Below are 20,653 nucleotides of genomic sequence, written 5' to 3'. Positions count from 1 at the left end.
AACTAGAATTTAAACAAAAACTTGAAACAAAAAACAAACAAAAAAGAAATATGTAGCTTATAAGTGGAAGTAATATATTTTTTTCTAAATAAAGGAGAGGAGGACATAAAGACCAATATTTTTCAACTATGTTTGCTAGGGACTATTACCACCCCCCACCCCACCCCGCCCACACACAGATATTTTGCTTGTTTTCTTGTCTCCCTGCAGCACAACCCCACCCATACTGACTGGAGGTCAAGTACCCTTTCCAAGGACTTATGACTAGAAATGAGAGCATCTGGAGTATAAACTCTGTGAGCACAACCTTGGCCTAGGTGCTTCCTCCCCTGGATTCTACAAGTAAGAACAACATAAGCTTTCTAACATCTTCTCAGGCGTTTGCACTTTCCAAAGTTGGGTTAAAGCATCAGAAGCTAATTAAAGGATTGCTAGCCGCATAATGTAGCACACATTAAGCCCTTGATCTCTAAAGGGAAAGAAAAGCAGCAGCTTCAGTTCTAAATGGAATGTCTGCTACATCCTGTGACAAAGCACTTGTGAGCTGGGGACTTAAGGCTGGAAGTCTTTAGTGTGGGGCCACTGTCTGGTTGACTTGCAGGAGCACTGTTTCCCGAGGGCTGGAGCTGGAAGTCTTTAGTGTGGGGCCACTGTCTGGTTGACTTGCAGGAGCACTGTTTCCCGAGGGCTGGAGCTGGAAGGTGTGGAACCTCACAGCACATCTGTGAACGTGAGCTACTCAGGGGTCTCAAGGGAAAACACAGGTTCTGCATTTCCAAGTTTTGCAGAATTGAGTCCAGAGGCCTTCTGCTTTCCAAGTGGTTGGGAGGTTTATATGGAGGGTCAATGCTACCAATCAACTCTGACCCTTTCTAAAACCAAAAGTGACACCCATTTGGGCACAACTCCCTCTCTTGAAAACCACGACACCTGATTCTCCCTTTCTCTATCTCTGTTTTATATCCATTTGTCTAAACCTGAGACTAGATGTCTCCAACCCACATAGCAAGGCAGCCACACCTGGGACTCGCACATGGAGTCAGGGTTAAAGCCAGGAACAGGCCGAGGGGACTCCTGTACCCAGGCTTTGCCACTGATCTTCGCCTTTCCCGATAAGCTCAGTGGGACGTGGTCTTCTGGGATTATGTTTATGAGCAGCGTTGACACAACCTGGAAAGAAAAGAAAGATGATGCTGATTGTGGGGAGAAAAGGGGAGTTCCCTTTTAGGACAACCTGTCCCTATTCATCCCAAAAAGCCAGACAACTCCATTCGGATGGTCTGTAGGTGGAGCAAAAAAAACAGATATTTCCACCTCTGTGGGACAAGTTGATCTCAGTTGTTCTCCACTTACATGGCATAAGAGGGGGCTTAGGAACAGAAACAGACATACACCATTAAGAATTTCACTGGCACAATGGGGCGCCTGGGTGGCTCAGTGGGTTAAGCCTCTGCCTTCACCTCAGGTCATGATCTCAGGGGCCTGGGATCGAGCCCCGCATCGGGCTCTCTGCTCAGCAGGGAGCCTGCTTCCCCTTCTCTCTCTGCCTGCCTCTCTGCCTACTTGTGATCTCTCTTTCTGTCAAATAAATGAATAAAATCTTTAAAAAAAAAAAAAAAGAATTTCACTGGCACTATTATTCCCTGAAATAAATTCTTTTTTTTGAGAGAGAAGCAGACCCCCTGGCTAAGCAGGGAGTCCCACTCAGGGTTCGATCCCACAACCCTGAGATCATGACCTGAGCTGAAGGCAGATGCTTAACTGACTGAGCCACCCAGGTGCCCCTCCTAAAATAATCTTTAAAGTGAACAATCTTCTAGAACTGAAGATGAAGTCCCTGAATAGACCTAAAGGACGGAGAAGAAAAAAAGTAAACTGCTGTGGGGTCATAGTAGAGAAAGATTTGAGTACGTAGTAAAAAAGTAAAAGCAATGACAGCAGGGTTGAGAGATGGTGGGGGTCACAGTGCTGTCCTCTGCCAGAGGTCAGCCCCAACATGATGTCAGTTCCAGGACTGAGGCAAAGGTTGAAGAACACTCTTCAGAGGTATCCTTATTTCATCTTCAGGCCACATCAAAACGGATGAGTCACCAAAATTATGGTCAATAACATCCTCCCAACAGAAGAGCTTTGACTTTCTGGTGGGTGCAAAGGAAGGAAGGAAGGGAGAGCTCTCCCTCTGAAGAGCTTCACACATGAGGCCTGGATAATCTGACTGAGAAGCTTCAGAGATGAGAGGATGTTCCAGTGTCTCTGGTCCACCACTGACTGGTCACGTACCGAGGGGCAAAATGACTGTGCTCTTCGGGTTAGCAGGAGACATAAAATCCACCTATTCTTTCAGCAATGCTCTACTGAGTGCTTACAACGGGCCCGGTGCTGGGAAGAGTCACAAATGAATCAGTCTGCCTTCACTGGAACCTTCATTCCCAAAGGGGATTGTCCTTGGAGGAAAACAAAACAGGGAAGGAGAACCCCAAGGAGAGCAAGAGGGGAAAGGGGAAGGAGTATTCAGGGTTTTCAGTAAGACGGGCAGGGAAGGCCCCTCCAACAAGGTGGTGAGGAAGCAAACCATGCAGAGATCAGACCATGAATTTCAGGTGGGAAGCTTTTAGTCTGAGTGAGAAGGAAAGCTGTTCAGGAGGTTCTGATCACAGGAGTGACATGCTCTGATTTTACTTTTTTAACAGGCCCACCTGTTCCAAATACATTCCTGGTCTAGACACTGAGGCTATGTAAATTTCTCAGAGAATAAGCCCGCAGAGTGACACTGACAAGAAGGACCAGGACTTTAGAAGTGGTTATTAAAACTGAGTGAGGAGCACCATGGGATAGTCTCCACGTGAGGAACACCACAGGATCCATTGGTTACGTGACAGGCAACCTGACGGCTCCCACCCAATTAGCTTTTACAGAACTAACACCAGAAATAAAGTCATTCGACTGGGATTAATCATGGCTACCGAGAGACTGGGGAGTCTTTCCTTCCTTTGCCTCAGCTGGGTGCATCACGGTGGCCACCCACTCAATAAGCCGCTGCTAACTGGAGGTTAGGAGGGGTGATTTCTCAAGCAGCTGCTCCACTGAGAACCCAGGCGGGGGCAGCTGCACCTGGGTATAACCATGACTCCAGAGCACATTCCCAAAGATATAGCAGGCAGGGTGCAAAGAGGCCAGGGCAACAGGCATGTGGGCGAAGGAGGGGCTGGGAGCCATCAGGAGGCATCAGTAAATAGCTCTTTGTACACCTGCACCAGACCCCACAAAGTGGCGTCTTTATGTAACATCTTTAAAGAAAGCAAACAACACTCTGCCTCAACAGAAAATGACCAGTAGGGCCATAACCGCACTCTCCAGAAGGCTAGCACTGCCAGACAAGGGAGAGGAAGTAAGACAGGAGGGTGAGGCTTCCCTGCGAGGCTGACCACAAGCTAGCTGCACCTCAACTAAATCACCACAGCATGGAATGGCAGGCTGGACACAGTCAGGATAGGAAGTCTGTGTGCAAGGTGCGAGCACACACAGCCAACCATCAGAGGACAAGGAAATACAACCCACCATCTTGTCTACAAAAACAAGAATGCAGAAGAAGCAAAGCACTTGACAAACTCCAACAACCTTTCATGATGAAAACACGCAGCAGAACAGGAATAAAAGGGAATAGCATTGACCTGATAAGAAGGCACCTAGGAAAAACCCATAGTTAATATACTCAGTGGTTGGGTCACCTGGGTGGCTCAGTCAGTTAATGTTCAACTCTTGATTTCAGCCCAGGTCATGATCTCCCAGTTATGGGATCCAGCCCCAGGTCAGGTTCCATGCTCAGTGGGGAATCTGCTTGAGATTCTCTCTCCCCCTCTATCTCTCCCCCCACTTGCAGACTCTCTTCTTTTCTCAAAATAAATATACTTTTTGAAGATTTTATTTATTTATTTGCCAGAGAGAGAGAGTACAAGCAGGGTGAAAAGCAGGCAGAGGGAGAAGCAGGCTCCACACTGAACACAGAGCCCCATGAGGGTCTTGATCCCAGGACCCTGGGATCATGACCTTAGCTGAAGGCAGATGCTTAACTGAGACACTCAGGCATCCCTAAATAAATCATATCTTAAAAAATGCATACATATATACTAAACAGTCCAAGACTAGACACTTTTTGCCCAAGATCAGGAACAAGACAAAAGATACCTACTCCCACACTTGTATTCAACAATGTACTAGAAGTACTGGCCAGGGCAATTGGGCAAGACAAAAAAAAAAAATAAAAGGCAACCAGATTGGAGAGGAAGAAGTAAAACTACCTTGATTTATAAATGACATGATCTTTAGATGGAAGACCCTAAAGAATCCACAAAAAAGTTATGAGACCTAGTAAATTACTAAGCAAAGATGAAGGATGCAAAGGTCAACATACAAAATCTACTATTTCTATACATTAACGATGACAATCTGAAAATGAAATTAACAAAATAATTCAGTTTAAAAAAGTATCAAAAAAGAAAATACTCAGGAATAAATTTAAAGCAAAGAAGTGTTAAAATTCATATGCTGAAAAGTCTAACACAATGTTGAAAGAAATTAAAGAAAATCTAAATAAAATGGAAAGATATCAGGGATCAGAAGACTTAATATTGCTAAGATGGCAAGGGTCCCCAAATCGATCTACAGGTTCAGTGCAAACCTTAGTGAAATTCCAACTGCAAGTTTTGTATAAATGAACACTTTGATCCTAAAATTTACAAGGAAATGCAACAGACTTGAATGACCGAAACAATCTTGAAAAAGAAGAACATAGTTAGAAGACACACACTTCCAGATTACAGTACAACAAAGGACACAATGATGGCATAAAGATTGACATATTGATCAATGGAAGAGTCCATAATGTGGAGCAATTAGAATGCTCAGGCATTGCTGGTAGGAAAGTAAAATTGTACAGCTGTTTGGGAAAACAGTTTGGTAGTTCCTAAAAAAGTTAAAAACGCTCAGGCATTGCTGGTAGGAAAGTAAAATTGTACAGCTGTTTGGGAAAACAGTTTGGTAGTTCCTTAAAAAAGTTAAAAATAGCATTACCATATGACCCAGCAATTCCACCCTTAGCCAAGAGAACTGAACTACACCGTCACACAAAAACTAGTACATGAATATGCATGGCAGTTTTATTTAAAATAATCAAGAGGGGAACAACCTATATTATCCATTTATCACCTGACTAACAAAATGAGCTATTTCCATACAATGGAATATCATCCAGCTATAAAAAAGAATGAAGTCCTGTTCACACTACAACATGAGTGGATTTTCAAAGTATTATATTAAGTAAAAGAAGCAAGTCACAAAAGGCTACATGTTGTAAGGTATCAGTTACATGAAATGTCCAAAAGAGGCAAATCCACAGAGACAGAAAGTGACTACTTTGGAATGAGGGAGGGAGGAATTGAGACTGTTGAGAATAGGTACGGGGTTCCTTTTGGGGATGATGGAAATGTTCTGGAATTAGCTAGTAGTGATTGTTGTACAACACAGCAAGCATACTAAAAATCTTTGAATTATACCCTTTAAAAAAATCATAAATTTTAAGTTAAATATGAATTACATCTCAATAAGAAAAACACAGAAGTCAAACAAGAGGATTTTAAGCTTCTTCCTGTGATAACATTCGAGAAATGTTTAATTTACTTTCTTGTCATAAAGTATTATGCTAGGGAGAAAAGACCACCTGCAACCTGTTCTTAAACTGAAGGGTAGATAGCAGTATCTATGAGAATTGTAAGTGGATTTTTTTAATACTAAGACTCCACTGAACTTTAAAAATGTTTTAAAAATTAAAAGGATTTCTTAAAAAAAAAGACAAGTTTTGAAATGTATATATCCTTTGACTTGGCAACCACACTGCTAGGAACTCATCTCAAATACAAACCAAAGAAAGTGCGTGAGTGTAAACATAAGTGGATGCTCACCACAGCACTAGGTAAAATAGTAAAAACCAGGTAACAATTTAAATGTCTGCCCAAAAAAGCCAGTTAAATCAACTATGGTATATCCATATCACTGGATACGACAGAGAAGGGGTTAAAAAGAATGACATGGATCTACAATATGTCATTAAGTGAACTAAAAACATCACAAAGCAATTTTAAGAAAGGTCCTGCCTGGGAGGAGGGGTCAAGATGGTGGAGAAGTAGCAGGCTGAGACTACTTCAGGTAGCAGATCAGCTAGATAGCTTATCTAAAGATTGCAAACACCTACAAATCCAATGGGAGATCAAAGAGAAGAACAGCAATTCTAGAAACGGAAAATCAACCACTTTCTGAAAGGTAGAACTGGCTGAGAAGTGAATCCAAAGCGACGGGAAGATAGACCGTGGGGGGAGGGGCTGGATCCCAGCAAGCAGTGGAGCAACGGAGCACAAAAGCAGGACTTTTAAAAGTCTGTTCCGCTGAGGGACATCGCTCCAGAGGCTTAACTGGGGTGAAGCCCACGTGGGGTCAGCGTGGCCTCAGGTCCCGCAGGGTCACAGAAGGATCAGGGGTGTCTGAGTGTCGTAGAGCTTGCAGGTATTAGAACGGGAAAGCTGGCTACAGAGACAGAGCCGAGGAGTGAGCTCTAAGCTCGGGGTTACCTTGAACCGGTCACAGGCTCGGTGAGCTCTGGGCGCTGCCGGAGGCCAGGGAGACGGGAGTAGGTGGGCGCTGTTCTCTGAGGGCGCACTGAGGAGTGGGGCCCCGAGCTCTCGGCTCCTCCTGGCCGGAGACCGGGAGGCTGCCATCTTCATTCCCGTCCTCCGGAACTCTACGGAAAGTGCTCAGGGAACAAAAGCTCCCGAAAGCAAACCCGAGTGGATTACTCAGCCCGTCCCCTGGAAATGGCGTTGCAATTCCGCCTGGGGCAAAGACACTTGAGAATCACTACAACAGGCCCCTCCCCCAGAAGATCAACAAGAAACCCAGCCAGGACCAAGTTCACCTACCAAGGAGTGCAGTTTCAATACCAAGGAGAGCAGCGGAATTCCAGAGGAAGAGAAAGCAAAGCACGGACCTCATGGCTTTCTCCCCATGATTCTTTAGTCTTGCAGTTAATTTAAATTTTTTTTCTTTTTCAATTTTTTTTCTCTCTTCTTCTGCTAATTTTTTTAACTTTTACCCTTTTCTTTTTAACATTTTTAACTAGTTTATCTAATATATACATATATTTTTTATCTTTTTCTTTATTCGTTTTCTTTTTTTAATTGTTTCTTTTCTTTTTTTTTTTTCTTTCTGAACCTCTTTTTATCCCCTTTCTCCTCCCTCACAATTTGATATCTCTTCTGATTTGGTTAAAGCATATTTTCTTGGGGTCTTTGCCACCCTTCTAGTATTTTACGTGCTCCTTCATATACTCTTATCTGGACAAAATGACAAGATGGAAAAATTCACCACAAAAAAAAAAGAACAAGAGGCAGTACCAAAGGCTAGGGACCTAATCAATAGAGACATTGGTAATATGTCAGATATAGAGTTCAGAATGATTCTCAAGGTTCTAGCCAGGCTTGACAAAGGCATGGAAGATATTAGAGAAACCCTCTCGGGAGAGATAAAAGCCCTTCCTGGAGAAATAAAAGAACTAAAATCTAACCAACTTGAAATCAAAAAAGCTATTAATGAGGTGCAATCAAAAATGGAGGCTCTCACTGCTAGGATAAATGAGGCAGAAGAAAGAATTAGCGATATAGAAGACCAAATGACAGAGAATAAAGAAGCTGAGCAAAAGAGGGACAAACAGCTACTGGACCACGAGGGGAGAATTCGAGAGATAAGTGACACCATAAGATGAAACAACATGAGAATAACTGGGATTCCAGAAGAAGAAGAAAGAGAGAGGGGAGCAGAAGGTATATTGGAGAGAATTATTGGAGAGAATTTCCCGAATATGGCAAAGGGAACAAGCATCAAAATCCAGGAGGTTCAGAGAACCCCCTTCAAAATCAATAAGAATAGGTCCACACCCTGTCACCTAATAGTAAAATTTACAAGTTTTACTGACAAAGAGAAAATCCTGAAAGCAGCCCGGAAAAAGAAGTCTGTAAACATACAATAGTAAAAATATTAGATTGGCAGCAGACTTATCCACAGAGACCTGGCAGGCCAGAAAGAGCTGGCATGATATATTCAGGGCACTAAACGAGAAAAACATGCAGCCAAGAATACTATATCCAGCTAGGCTATCATTGAAAATAGAAGGAGAGATTAAAATCTTCCAGGACAAACAAAAACTGAAAGAATTTGCAAACACCAAACCAGCTCTACAGGAAATATTGAAAGGGGTCCTCTAAGCAAAGAGAGACCCTAAAAGTAGTAGATCAGAAAGGAACAAAGACAGTATACAGTAACAGTCACCTTACAGCCAATACAATGGCACTAAATTCATATCTCTCAATAGCTACCCTGAATGTTAATGGGCTAAATGTCCCAATCAAAAGACACAGGGTATCAGAATGGATAAAAAAACAAAACCCATCTATATGTTGCCTATAAGAAACTCATTTTAAACCCGAAGATACCTCCAGATTTAAAGTGAGGGGGTGGAAAACAATTTACCATGCTAATGGCCATCACAAGAAAGCAGGGGCGGCAATCCTTATATCAGATCAATTAGATTTTAAGCCAAAGACTATAATAAGAGATGAGGAAGGACACTATATCATACTCAAAGGATCTGTCCAACAAGAAGATCTAACAATTTTAAATATCTATGCCCCTATATAAACTATATAAACCAATTAATAACAAAATCAAAGAAACACATCAACAATAATACAATAATAGTAGGGGACTTTAACACTCCCCTCACTGAAATGGACAGATCATCCAAGCAAAAGATCAACAAGGAAATCAAGGCCTTAAATGACACACTGGACCAGATGGACATCACAGATATATTCAGAACATTTCATCCCAAAGCAACAGAATATACATTCTTCTCTAGTGCACATGGAACATTCTCCAGAATAGATCACATCCTCGGTCCTAAATCAGGTCTCAACCGGTATCAAAAGATTGGGATCATTCCCTGCATATTTTCAGGCCACAATGCTCTGAAGCTAGAACTCAATCCAAGATGAAATTGGGAAAGAACCCAAATACATGGAGACGAAACAGCATCCTTCTAAAGAATGAATGGGTCAACCAGGAAATTAACGAAGAATTGAAAAAATTCATGGAAACAAATGATAATGAAAACACAACGGTTCAAAATCTGTGGGACACAACAAAGGCAGTCCTGAGAGGAAAATATATAGCGGTACAAGCCTTTCTCAAGAAACAAGAAAGGTCTCAGGTACACAACCTAACCCTACACCTGAAGGAGTTGGAGAAAGAACAAGAAAGAAACCCTAAACCCAGCAGGAGAAGAGAAATCATAAAGATCAGAGGAGAAATCAATGAAATAGAAACCAAAAAAAAAAAAAAACAAAATAGAACAAATCAACGAAACTAGGAGCTGGTTCTTTGAAAGAATTAATAAGATTGATAAACCCCTGGCCAGACTTCTCAAAAAGAAAAGAGAAAGGACCCAAATAAATAAAATCTTGAATGAAAGAGGAGAGATCACAACTAACACCAAAGAAATACAATTATAAGAACATACTATGAGCAACTCTACGCCAACAAATTTGACAATCTGGAAGAAATGGATGCATTCCTAGAGACATATAAACTACCACAGCTGAACCAGGAAGAAATAGAAAACCTGAACAGACCCACAACCAGTAAGGAGATTGAAACAGTCATCAAAAATCTCCAAACAAACAAAAGCCCAGGGCCAGACGGCTTCCCGAGGGAATTCTACCAAACATTTAAAGAAGAACTAATTCCTATTCTCCTGAAACTGTTCCAAAAAATAGAAATGGAAGGAAAACTTCCAAACTCATTTTATCACCTTGATCCCAAAACCAGATAAGGATCCCATCAAAAAAGAGAACTACAGACCAATATCCTTGATGAACACAGATGCAAAAATTCTCACCAAAATACTAGCCAATAGGATTCAACAGTACATTAAAAGGATTATTCACCACGACCAAGTGGGATTTATTCCAGGGCTGCAAGGTTGGTTCAACATCCGCAAATCAATCAATGTGATACAACACATTAATAAAAGAAAGAACAAGAACCATATGACACTCTCAATAGATGCTGAAAAAGCATTTGACAAAGTACAGCATCCCTTCCTGATCAAAACTCTTCAAAGTGTAGGGATAGAGGGCACATACCTCAATATTATCAAAGCCATCTATGAAAAACTCACCACAAATATCATTCTCAATGGAGAAAAACTGAAAGCTTTTCCGCTAAGGTCAGGAACACGGCAGGGATGTCCATTATCACCACTGCTATTCAACATAGTACTAGAAGTCCTAGCCTCAGCAATCAGACAACAAAAGGAAATTAAAGGCATCCAAATCAGCAAAGACGAAGTCAAACTATCACTCTTCGCAGAAGATATGGTACTATATGTGGAAAACCCAAAAGACTCCACTCCAAAACTGCTAGAACTTGTACAGGAATTCAGTCAAGTGTCAGGATATAAAATCAATGCATAGAAATCAATTGCATTTCTCTACACCAACAAGACAGAAGAAAGAGAAATTAAGGAGTTGATCCCATTTAAAAGTGCACCCAAAACTGTAAGATACCTAGGAATAAACCTAACCAAAGAGGCTAAGAATCTATACTCAGAAAACTATAAAGTACTCATGAAAGAAACTGTGGAAGACACAAAGAAATGGAAAAATGTTCCATGCTCATGGATTGGAAGAACAAATATTGTGAAAATGTCTATGCTACCTAAAGCAATCTACACATTTAATGCAATTCCTATCAAAATACCATCCATTTTTTTCAAAGAAATGGAACAAATAATCCTAAAATTTATATGGAACCAGAAAAGACCTCGAATAGTCAAAGGAATATTGAAAAAGAACGCCAAAGTTGGTGGCATCAAAATTCCGGACTTCAAGCTCTATTACAAAGCTGTCATCATCAAGACAGCATGGTACGGGCACAAAAACAGACACATAGATCAATGGAACAGAATAGAGAGCCCAGAAATAGACCCTCAACTCTATGGTCAACTCATCTTTGACAAAGCAGAAAAGAATATCCAATGGAAAAAAGACAGTCCCTTCAATAAATGGTGTTGGGAAAATTGGACAGCCACATGCAGAAAAATGAAATTGGACCATTTCCTTACACCACACACGAGAATAGGCTCAAAATGGATGAAGGACCTCAATGTGAGAAAGGAATCCATCAAAATCCTTGAGGAGAACACAGGCAGCAACCTCTTCGACCTCAGCCGCAGCAACATCTTCCTAGGAACATCGCCAAAGGCAAGGGAAGCAAGGGCAAAAATGAACTATTGGGATTTTATCAAGATCAAAAGCTTTTGCACAGCAAAGGAAACAGTTAACAAAACCAAAAGACAACTGACAGAATGGGAGAAGAGATTTGCAAACAATATATCAGATAAAGAGCTAGTGTCCAAAATCTATAAAGAACTTAGCAAACTCAACACCCAAAGAACAAATAATCCAATCAAGAAATGGGCAGAAGACATGAACAGACATCTGCAAAGAAGACATCCAGATGGCCAAAAGACACATGAAAAAGTGCTCCATATCACTCAGCATCAGGGAAATACAACAAAGCAAAACCACAATGAGATATCACCTCACACCAGTCAGAATGGCTAAAATTAACAAGTCAGGAAATGACAGATGATGGCGAGGATGTGGAGAAAGGGGAACCCTCCTACACTGTTGGTAGGAGTGCAAGCTGGTGCAACCACTCTGGAAAACAGCATGGAGGTTCCTCAAAATGTTGAAAATGGAACTACCCTATGACCCAGCAACTGCACTACTGGGTATTTACCCTAAAGATACAAACGTAGTGATCTGAAGGGGCACGTGCACCCGAATGTTTATAGTAGCAATGTCCACAATAGCCAAACTATGGAGAGAACCTAGATGTCCATCAACAGACGAATGGATAAAGAAGATGTGGTATATATACACAATGGAATACTATGCAGCCATCAAAAGAAATGAAATCTTGCCATTTGCGATGACGTGGATGGAACTAGAGGGTATCATGCTTAGCGAAATAAGTCAATCGGAGAAAGACAACTATCATATGATTTCCCTGATATGAGGAAGTGGAGATGCAAAATGGGGGATTAAGAGGGTAGGAGAAGAATAAATGAAACAAGATGGGATTGGGAGGGAGACAAACCATAAGTGACTCTTAATCTCACAAAACAAACTGAGGGTTGCCGGGGGGAGGGGAGTTGGGAGAAGGGTGGTGGGGTTCTGGACATTGGGGAGCATATGTGCTATGGTGAGTGCTGTGAAGTGTGTAAACCTGGCGATTCACAGACCTGTACCCTTGGGGATAAAAATATATTATATGTTTATAAAAAATAATAAAAAGGTCCTGCCCGTTAATCTAGCACATGAAGGCAGTTTAATGAACTTCTTGCCATATTCAGAGTAAGTTAGGGTAGTCTGAGAAAAATACAGACTGCTTGAAATAATGGAATTCCCTTTGGAAGGCCTAGTGGCTCATTCAAAGTAAGCCATGTTAAAATCAGTCAAAAAAGGTCCAGGTACTTGGTGGTCACAAATCTCATGCCTCAGGTACAAGGATGTTACAGATAAAGAGGTTTAAAATATAAGTTCAAAACTGAATGTCAAATTTAATCATGAATCACGGTTCTCCTGAGTAGGTATAATATCTCATTCTTAATTACTTTCTATGAGAGTACGTGTGGACATGGAGAATAGGGCTGGGATGGGAGGGAATGTTTCCTTTTTCCCTTCAGGTCACTGTGTTCTTGTTTAACAACAACTTCTGTTACTTCTACAGTTAAAAAGAATTTGAAAGGCACTTATCTAATAACTGAATTCAGGAAGGTTGCTGAATACAGGGACAATACACACAAATTAATTGTATTTCTACATCTACATAATTAGAAAATTTAATAAACAATGCCATGTATAATAGCAATACCTAGAAATAAATTTAATGAAAGATATACATGACTTACATAATTGAAGGACATACTATGTTCATAATTTGAAAGATTCAATACTGTAAATATGTTGATTCTCCCTAAAGTGATCTAAAGGTACAATGTAATCCCAATAAAAATTCTAGCAGGTATTATTGTTGGGGAAATTTATAAGCTGATTTTAAAATTTATAGGGAAATACACAGGGCCAAGTATATGCAAGACAGTCTTGAAGAACAAAGCTGGAGACTTTTACTGTCAGAAATCAGTATTATAAAGCTACAATAATTAAAATAGTATAGTACTGGTACAACGGAATCAAACAAATCAGTGGAACTAAATAGAGTCCAGGAAGAGACCCACATCTATGTGACTAGTTGCTTTATGACACAAGAGATACTAAAGAGAAGTGGAAAAATGCTGGTCTTTTCAACAAATGATGTTATATTAAGTGGAGAGCCATATGGGGGATAAAAGGAATCCCCTACCTTATATCGCACACACCCACAAATATCAATTCCACACAGACAAGTAAACCTAAGTGTGGAAGGAAAACAGTAGAGCTACTAGACAATGACACAAGGGAATATCTTGATGCCCTCAGGACAGGCACTTATACAGGAGTAGCTTTGAACAGCACATGCTGGTGAATTATATTAATAAAAAAGCTCTGATCATTAGAAAACAGCACTGGCTAAAAAGGCAAAAATTTGGCAATGGGTGAACACAAGAATATATAAAAAAAACCTCTTACTTATTAATAAGAAAATGGCATGGAATAGAAAACAAGAAAAGGACTCCACTAAGCACTTCACAAGTGATGATCCCCTAATGGCCAATAAGCATATGAAGACGTACTCAACCTCACTTATCAGTAAGAAAATGCAAGTTAAAACCATAATAAGGTGCTACTACACACCCATCTGAATGGCTAAAATAAAACTAATGGAAACAAATGGTACAATAATTCAACTTTTGCTGAGCATAGGAAGTAACTAGAATTCTCATGCCTTGCTGGTAGAACTATAAAGTGCTATAAGCACTTTGGAAAAATGTTTATTAATAAATCTATTAATGTTAAACATAGATCTTATGATTCACCAATTTGGTTCCCGGGTATCTAGCCTACAAAATGAATGTGTATTTTCCACAAAAGATATATACAAGAATCGTGATAACCCTATTTGTAATAGCCAAATGAAGACAAGCCACATGTTGCTGGAGTAAAAGAATAAATATATGATGGCAGCATTACACAATGGAATACTATGAAATGAAACAGCAATGAAAATGAATGAACTCTTGCTATGTGATACCATGAATGACTTACACAGATATATGACTGACCATTCCACTTACATACAGTTCAAAAAAAAAAAGACAAAATGTAATTATAGTGTTCGAAGTCAGGTTGGGGGCCACCTTTGGGGAGGAGTAAAAATGGATTGGGGTCTGCAGGGGTCTTCTGGGAGTGCTGGTGAGACTCTACTTTCTGGTCTGGGTGATTTTACAAAGGTGTATTTACTTTGTGAATGTTCACTGAGCTGAACACTTGAGATATACAATAACAGGCAAATCCTTTTCCTTTATATGCTCTTTCAACAAATGCTGAGACCTCAGATTCTTAAACGGAGAGTAAAGCACTCAAGAGGCTGCCTGAAATGCCCTTGAGAAGGAGCCTAAGACTTGATTTTGGGGTACAAATAGAGCGCCTAGGCGAAGCTCCTTATCTCCTAATTCAACACATGGCTTTTCTCTGCAGAATCAGACTGAGCCACCATCAAATTCTTGTGCATGGCAGTCATTCTTTTCTTTTACACCTACTTGCTAAGAAGTAACAGCCTGTGGCAACCTCGCAAAAACACCAAAAAACCTTAACTGTGACACAAGTAAAACCTGGGCCTATTCTCTAGTTTTACCTAATTAAATGGTAATAATCTTGGTCCAGAAACAATGTAAGATGAAAATTATTCCTAACATGAACCAAATTATTCCATCATTCTAATCTTTTCCATGCCACACTTTTTCTCACTTATGTGCTTAACATGGTTTTGACAGTGAACACACAGAGAATGCCGTAGTCTATTTTTGTTTTCAACATTAGGTCAGAAAAATTTCCCAGGCCGTTTCACAATACAGTCTTTTAAAACCACTATTTTAAACAGCTACATAATATCTTCACAAACGGATGTTCCACAATTTCCTTAGCACCAATGTAAAATATCCAGGTTTTTCTAATTTTCCACCGCCATCAATGATGGTGTAACAGGCTACTTTTTTCAAGTAGCTTTTTCTACATTTCAGACTGTTTCCTTTGGCTGGATTCCCAGATTGAAGGGAATCAACATATTTATGATTCTAGATATATATTCTTTGCCCACTATTTAGTTCTATTTTGAACACATAGCTTATGTTTAAACAAAATTCTAATAAATTCTGGACAATTACTTAAAACATAATCATTCACTTCCAAGAGAACTTCAGATGGCTTATAAGATGAAGACAAATAAACAGAAATAATAAAAATAATAGAAATAGAAATAATAAAGCAGACAAATACATATAGCCAACTAAGTCAGGGGCCAGCAAACTATAGCCTACAGGCCTCATCTGGTCTACCACCTGTTTTTGTAAGTAGGTAATTGGATCACAGTCACGCTCATTCATTTATGTTTTGTCTATGGCTGCTTTCATGCTACACAGCAGAGCTGAGTAGTTGCAACAGAGACTGTATGACCTGCAAAGCCTAAACTATTTATTGTCTGGCTTATAGAAAAAGCTTACCACTCCTTGAACCAAACAATCCATACTTATAGATCTTAATCTTAAATTGCAAAATTCCCCATCTATTCTGTTAAACTGACTTCCACTTCTGGCCAAGCTAGAGCAACAGTGACCCAACAACTCTTTCACCAAAAACAACAGCAAAAGCAGACATGATCATGAAACAATGGTTTTTAAGACAGTGGACACCAGGCAATGAAGGACAGTGATCAGCAAAGACAGTAGACTTGAACTATTTATTAACTGACATTTTTAGAGCACTTCATTTAACAATAGCCGAGTATACATTATTTTTATGGGTGCACAATATTTACCAAGATACACCATAGTAAACATAATCTCATACACAAACATCAATAAATTTAAAAGAATTCCAGTCACCCAACGTATGTTTTCTTGCCACAATGAAATTAGATTGGAAATCCATAACAAATATATCTGGAAAATCTCTAAGTATGTGGAAACTAAATAATGGATTTTTAATTAACTCATGGGTCAAAAAGAAATCAAAAGGCAAATTAGCAAGTATTTGAATGAAAATGAAAATACAACATAATAACTTATGCGATGCTGCTTAATCAGAATTTAAGGAGAAAACTTATGAAATGCCTATATAAAAAAAGGGGGGGAAGGTCTCAATAAGTGATTTCAGCTTCAATCTAAATGATAAGACAAACAAGGGCAAATCAAACCCAAAGTAAACAGAAGAAAAGAAAAATTAAGATCAAAGTGAAATCAATGAAATAGAAAACAGAAATATAAAGAAAGTCAATGAAAGCTGGTTCTTTGAGAGCAAAACATAAATCTCTAAGCAAACTGATAAAGAAAAAAGAAAAAAGACACAAATCAGGGTGCCTGGTTAGCTTTGTCAGTGGAGCATGCGACTCTTGATCTCAGGGTCATGAGTTTGAACCCCACATTGAGCATAGAGATTGCTTTAAAAAAAAAAAAAAAGAAAGATTTATATCACCAATATCAGAAATGAGAGAGCCAACCCACCTATAGATTCTGTAGATAGAAGAGTAAAGAAATATTATAACTTTGTGCCTATAAATTTAAAAACTTATGAGAAAAATTCATCTAAAACACAAAGTACTGAGGCTCATTCAAGAAGAAACAGATAACCTGAAGAGCCCTATTGTATTAAAAAGATAGAAATCTTAGTTAAAAAAACCTTCCTATGAAGAAAAGTTCAGTTCCAGATGGATTCATTGGCTAATTCGACCAAACATTTAAGAAAAAAAATAATACCAATACTATACAAACTTAAAGAAAGTTGAAGAGGAAATATTTCCCAACTCATTCTATGAACCCTGCATTACCCTATACCAAAACCAGGCAAAGATATTACAAGAGAAGAAAACTACAGATCAATATATGCATATCTTAGAGATATTGTGGGGTGAGTTCCAGACCACCACTATAAAGCGACTATGAGGATAAAGTGAGTCAAATGAATTTCTAGTTTCCCAGTGAATACAGAAGTTATGTTTACACTGTATTGTAGTTTACTGTGTGCAAGAGCATTATGTTTAAAAAGCCAATGTAATACCTTAATTAAAAAATACTGCTTCATTCCTATGTGGAATTTAAGAAACAAAAGAGATGAATATAGGGGAAGGTAAGGAAAAGTAAGATAAAAACAGAGAAGGAGGTAAACCATAAGAGATTCTTAACTATAGGGTACAAACTGAGGGTTGCTGGAGGGGAGGTGGGTGGGGGGACGGGGTAACCGGGTGATGGGCACTAAGGAGGACACGTGATGTAATTAATGAGCACTGAGTGTCACACGCAACTGATGAACCACTAAATCCTACCTCTGAAACTATTAATACATTATATGTTAACTAAATTGAATTTTTAAAAAATACTTTAGTGCTAAAAATGCTAACCACCATCTGAGCTTTAAGTTGTAATCACTAATCGCAGATCACCATGATGAACAAGATAATGAAATAGTTTGAAATTTTGTGAGAATTACCAAAATGTGACATGGAGACATGAAGTAAGCAAATGCTGCTGGGAAAATGGCACCAATAAATGCAATGAAAAATGAAACAAAGCATACAAAACTGCTTGAATGCCAGGGAGCCACAAACCTTGGAGGAGTAAAAAACACAGTACCTTTGAAGTTCGATAAAGCAACGTGTAACGAAATGAGGTATGCTTGTATCCCTCACAAACACAAGTGCAAAAATATTCTTAACCAAACTTGAGCAAAGTGAATTAAAAAATACACAGATGGGGGGGCACCTGGGTGGCTCAGTGGGTTAAAGCCTCTGCCTTCGGCTCAGGTCAGGATCCCAGGGTCCTGGGATCGAGCCCCGCATCGGGCTCTCTGCTCAGTGGGGAGCCTGCTTCCCCCTCTCTCTCTGTCTGCCTCTCTGCCTACTTGTGATCTCGGTCTGTCAAATAAATTTTAAAAAAAATTAAAAAAAAAAAAAAAAACACAGATGGGGTAATATCTCATGACAAGTAAGGGCTGCCCAGAACGCAAGGCTGGGTTAACAACGAAAAACCAGTCAGGCCACAGGTTCACAGACTTAAAAAACCACTGAGCAGGAAGAGACCTGAGAGATTATCACCCCGAGCCCTTTGTATTCTACATGAAGAAAGGAGGCCCACAAAGCCAAGATCATGCAGCTGATGAGGAGTTAGGCCTTAAGGCTAAACCTGGAGACCCAGACAACAGTAGAAACACACACACTACTGTATTTCATTATTTGATCACCACACACACCATTATTTCATTACTTTGACAGGAAGCACAGCATGACCTTTTAGGAGCTAGGAATCCTGCGTCTGAATTCCAACTCTGCCTCCTACAGACTTGGGCATGCCGTTGAAGTTCTCTAAGGCCTCAGTACCCTTGTCTACTATAATAATAGTATATTATACTATATATATAGTATATATGTAGGATATACATACTATATATCCTACATATATACTATATATATATAACAGGCATAATAATGGTCTTCGCAGCACGGGCTGGCTGTGAGGACCACATAACGTAACAGATCTACAAAGCTATAGTAAGGTACTCGGCCCCTCCCAACAAAAAAATTACTACTACTGACACCAATACCAGCACCTCTTCCCACCGTATCTGCATTATGAGGACATCGAGGACAGACACGATGCAGTCCACTCTTAGCAGACACTCCCCTGAAACCACCCAGACTCAGGAAGCCCACCAAAGAGAAAGTCATATAGATCATACAGGTATACCTTGGGTTTAGTTCCAGAACATCTGATTTGCCGTTTCTCTACGTCTGGACTCTACTGGGAATGAAATCTTTTACACGAGTGGCCTGTTTCCTTTTTTTTTCTTTCTCCCAATTACCTGCTTTCCTGTCCACAGTGGAAAGGGCTTCAGGATGGCAGGAGGAAAGAGCTTCACACGCCCCACCTTGTCTGTGAGTCCTCGGTACAGCAGCTCCATGTACTGCTCCCGAGTGAAAAAGCAACCTCGAATGGTCATGTTTGCGCCCGAAACCATGTGATCTTGGATCAACCCTGCCAATGGTTGGCCATCCTGCAAACCAGAACAGGTAAGAAAGAAGGCAAATGTGAGATTACATTCTAATTCCTAATCATCTGCTTAGAAGCCATGTACCAGCAACAGCGCTCCCCTCCACTCCTGTATTGTCCTGCCCACAGCCTCACTAGGCCCGGGGCTTGAGCCTCCCATCTGGAGAGCAAACTGCCTCCCAAGCACATGACCTGGGCTTCCTGACCAGCTTCCCCCTTTACCATATGCCCACTGTTCTAGATCAAAACAGCTCCAACTCGTCCAGTTCCCCAAGCCTTCTTTCCATAACCCCATCTGGTTCTAGTTACTCCAGTGTTATTTTTGGCATTTTTGCATAAATTTGGCCTCACTACAGTTTGCTATGTGCTTGCTTTTATATTTTGGTTTTATGCTTTAGTATTTTTCACACATTTCTGGCCTGGTTTTCCTCTAAATCAGTCATCCATTCAGTAAATATTTATTGAGAGAATACTATATGCCCAGACATTTGGGTTAGCCCTCCAGTCTACTCTAGTGGGCCAAACAGATTATGGTGAGGAAGAACTAGATAGTCAGCAAATGACTGGACAAATACATTATTGCAAAGAATTTTAAATATCTTGGAGGAAAATTACAGATGGGTCATCATATAGATTAGAGGTAGGGGGATGGTCAGAAGGCTCTTTCAGGGAGCAATATTAGAACCCTGAGTATTACTGAGGTAAGCGTCAGCTCTCTAAGGGGTAGGGGTTCAACCAGAGGAACCTCAAGAGGGTTGAGAGGCCTTGCTGTGCCTGACTATGGAAGAAAAGAATGTGTCTCTCTTTTTTTTTTTTTTTTTAAGATTTTATTTATTTATTTATTTGACAGACAGAGATCATAAGCAGGCAGAGAGGCAGGCAGAGAGAGAGGAGGAAGCAGGCTCCCTGCTGAGCAGAGAGCCCAATGCGGGGCTCGATCCCAGGACCCTGAGATCATGACCTGAGCCGAAGGCAGCGGCTTAACCCACTGAGCCACCCAGGCGCCCCAAGAATGTGTCTCTTTACAATGCAGCACATGCTCATGGGGGGGCCTTTAACAAAGGCTGTTATCTACCAGATGCCCAGACAAGGGCTTTAATGTAAGCCCCAGTACGTTCACCTCATTTGGAACTTTTTAGAGACTTTCTGAGCCCCAGTCTCCTGTAGCTTATCTGGAGGTCTGTGTTCATGGCAACATAAGGCACACTAATGTAAAAATAGCTGTGCCCACTGACATGCTCTAAGCAGCAGTGTTTGCAAACTTTGCAGTGTTTATGGGAACTTGAG

General features: G+C 40.2%; 1 protein-coding gene across 1 annotated transcript in view; it reads right to left on the bottom strand.

Moving 5' to 3' along the window:
* Positions 1-20,653, bottom strand: part of POLR1A (RNA polymerase I subunit A) — a 77,793-nt gene that overhangs the window by 26,844 nt on the left and 30,296 nt on the right. The window contains exons 14-15 of the mRNA XM_047743840.1: positions 19,179-19,370; positions 1,021-1,170 (exon numbers count right to left, since the gene is read on the bottom strand). Of these exons, the coding sequence (XP_047599796.1) occupies positions 1,021-1,170; positions 19,179-19,370 (342 nt within the window). The remainder of the gene's footprint in view (positions 1-1,020; positions 1,171-19,178; positions 19,371-20,653) is intronic.

This window comes from Lutra lutra, chromosome 9 (genome assembly GCF_902655055.1).
Source record: "Lutra lutra chromosome 9, mLutLut1.2, whole genome shotgun sequence".
NCBI lineage: Eukaryota > Metazoa > Chordata > Mammalia > Carnivora > Mustelidae > Lutra > Lutra lutra.
This window is presented reverse-complemented; position numbering and strand designations above follow the sequence as displayed.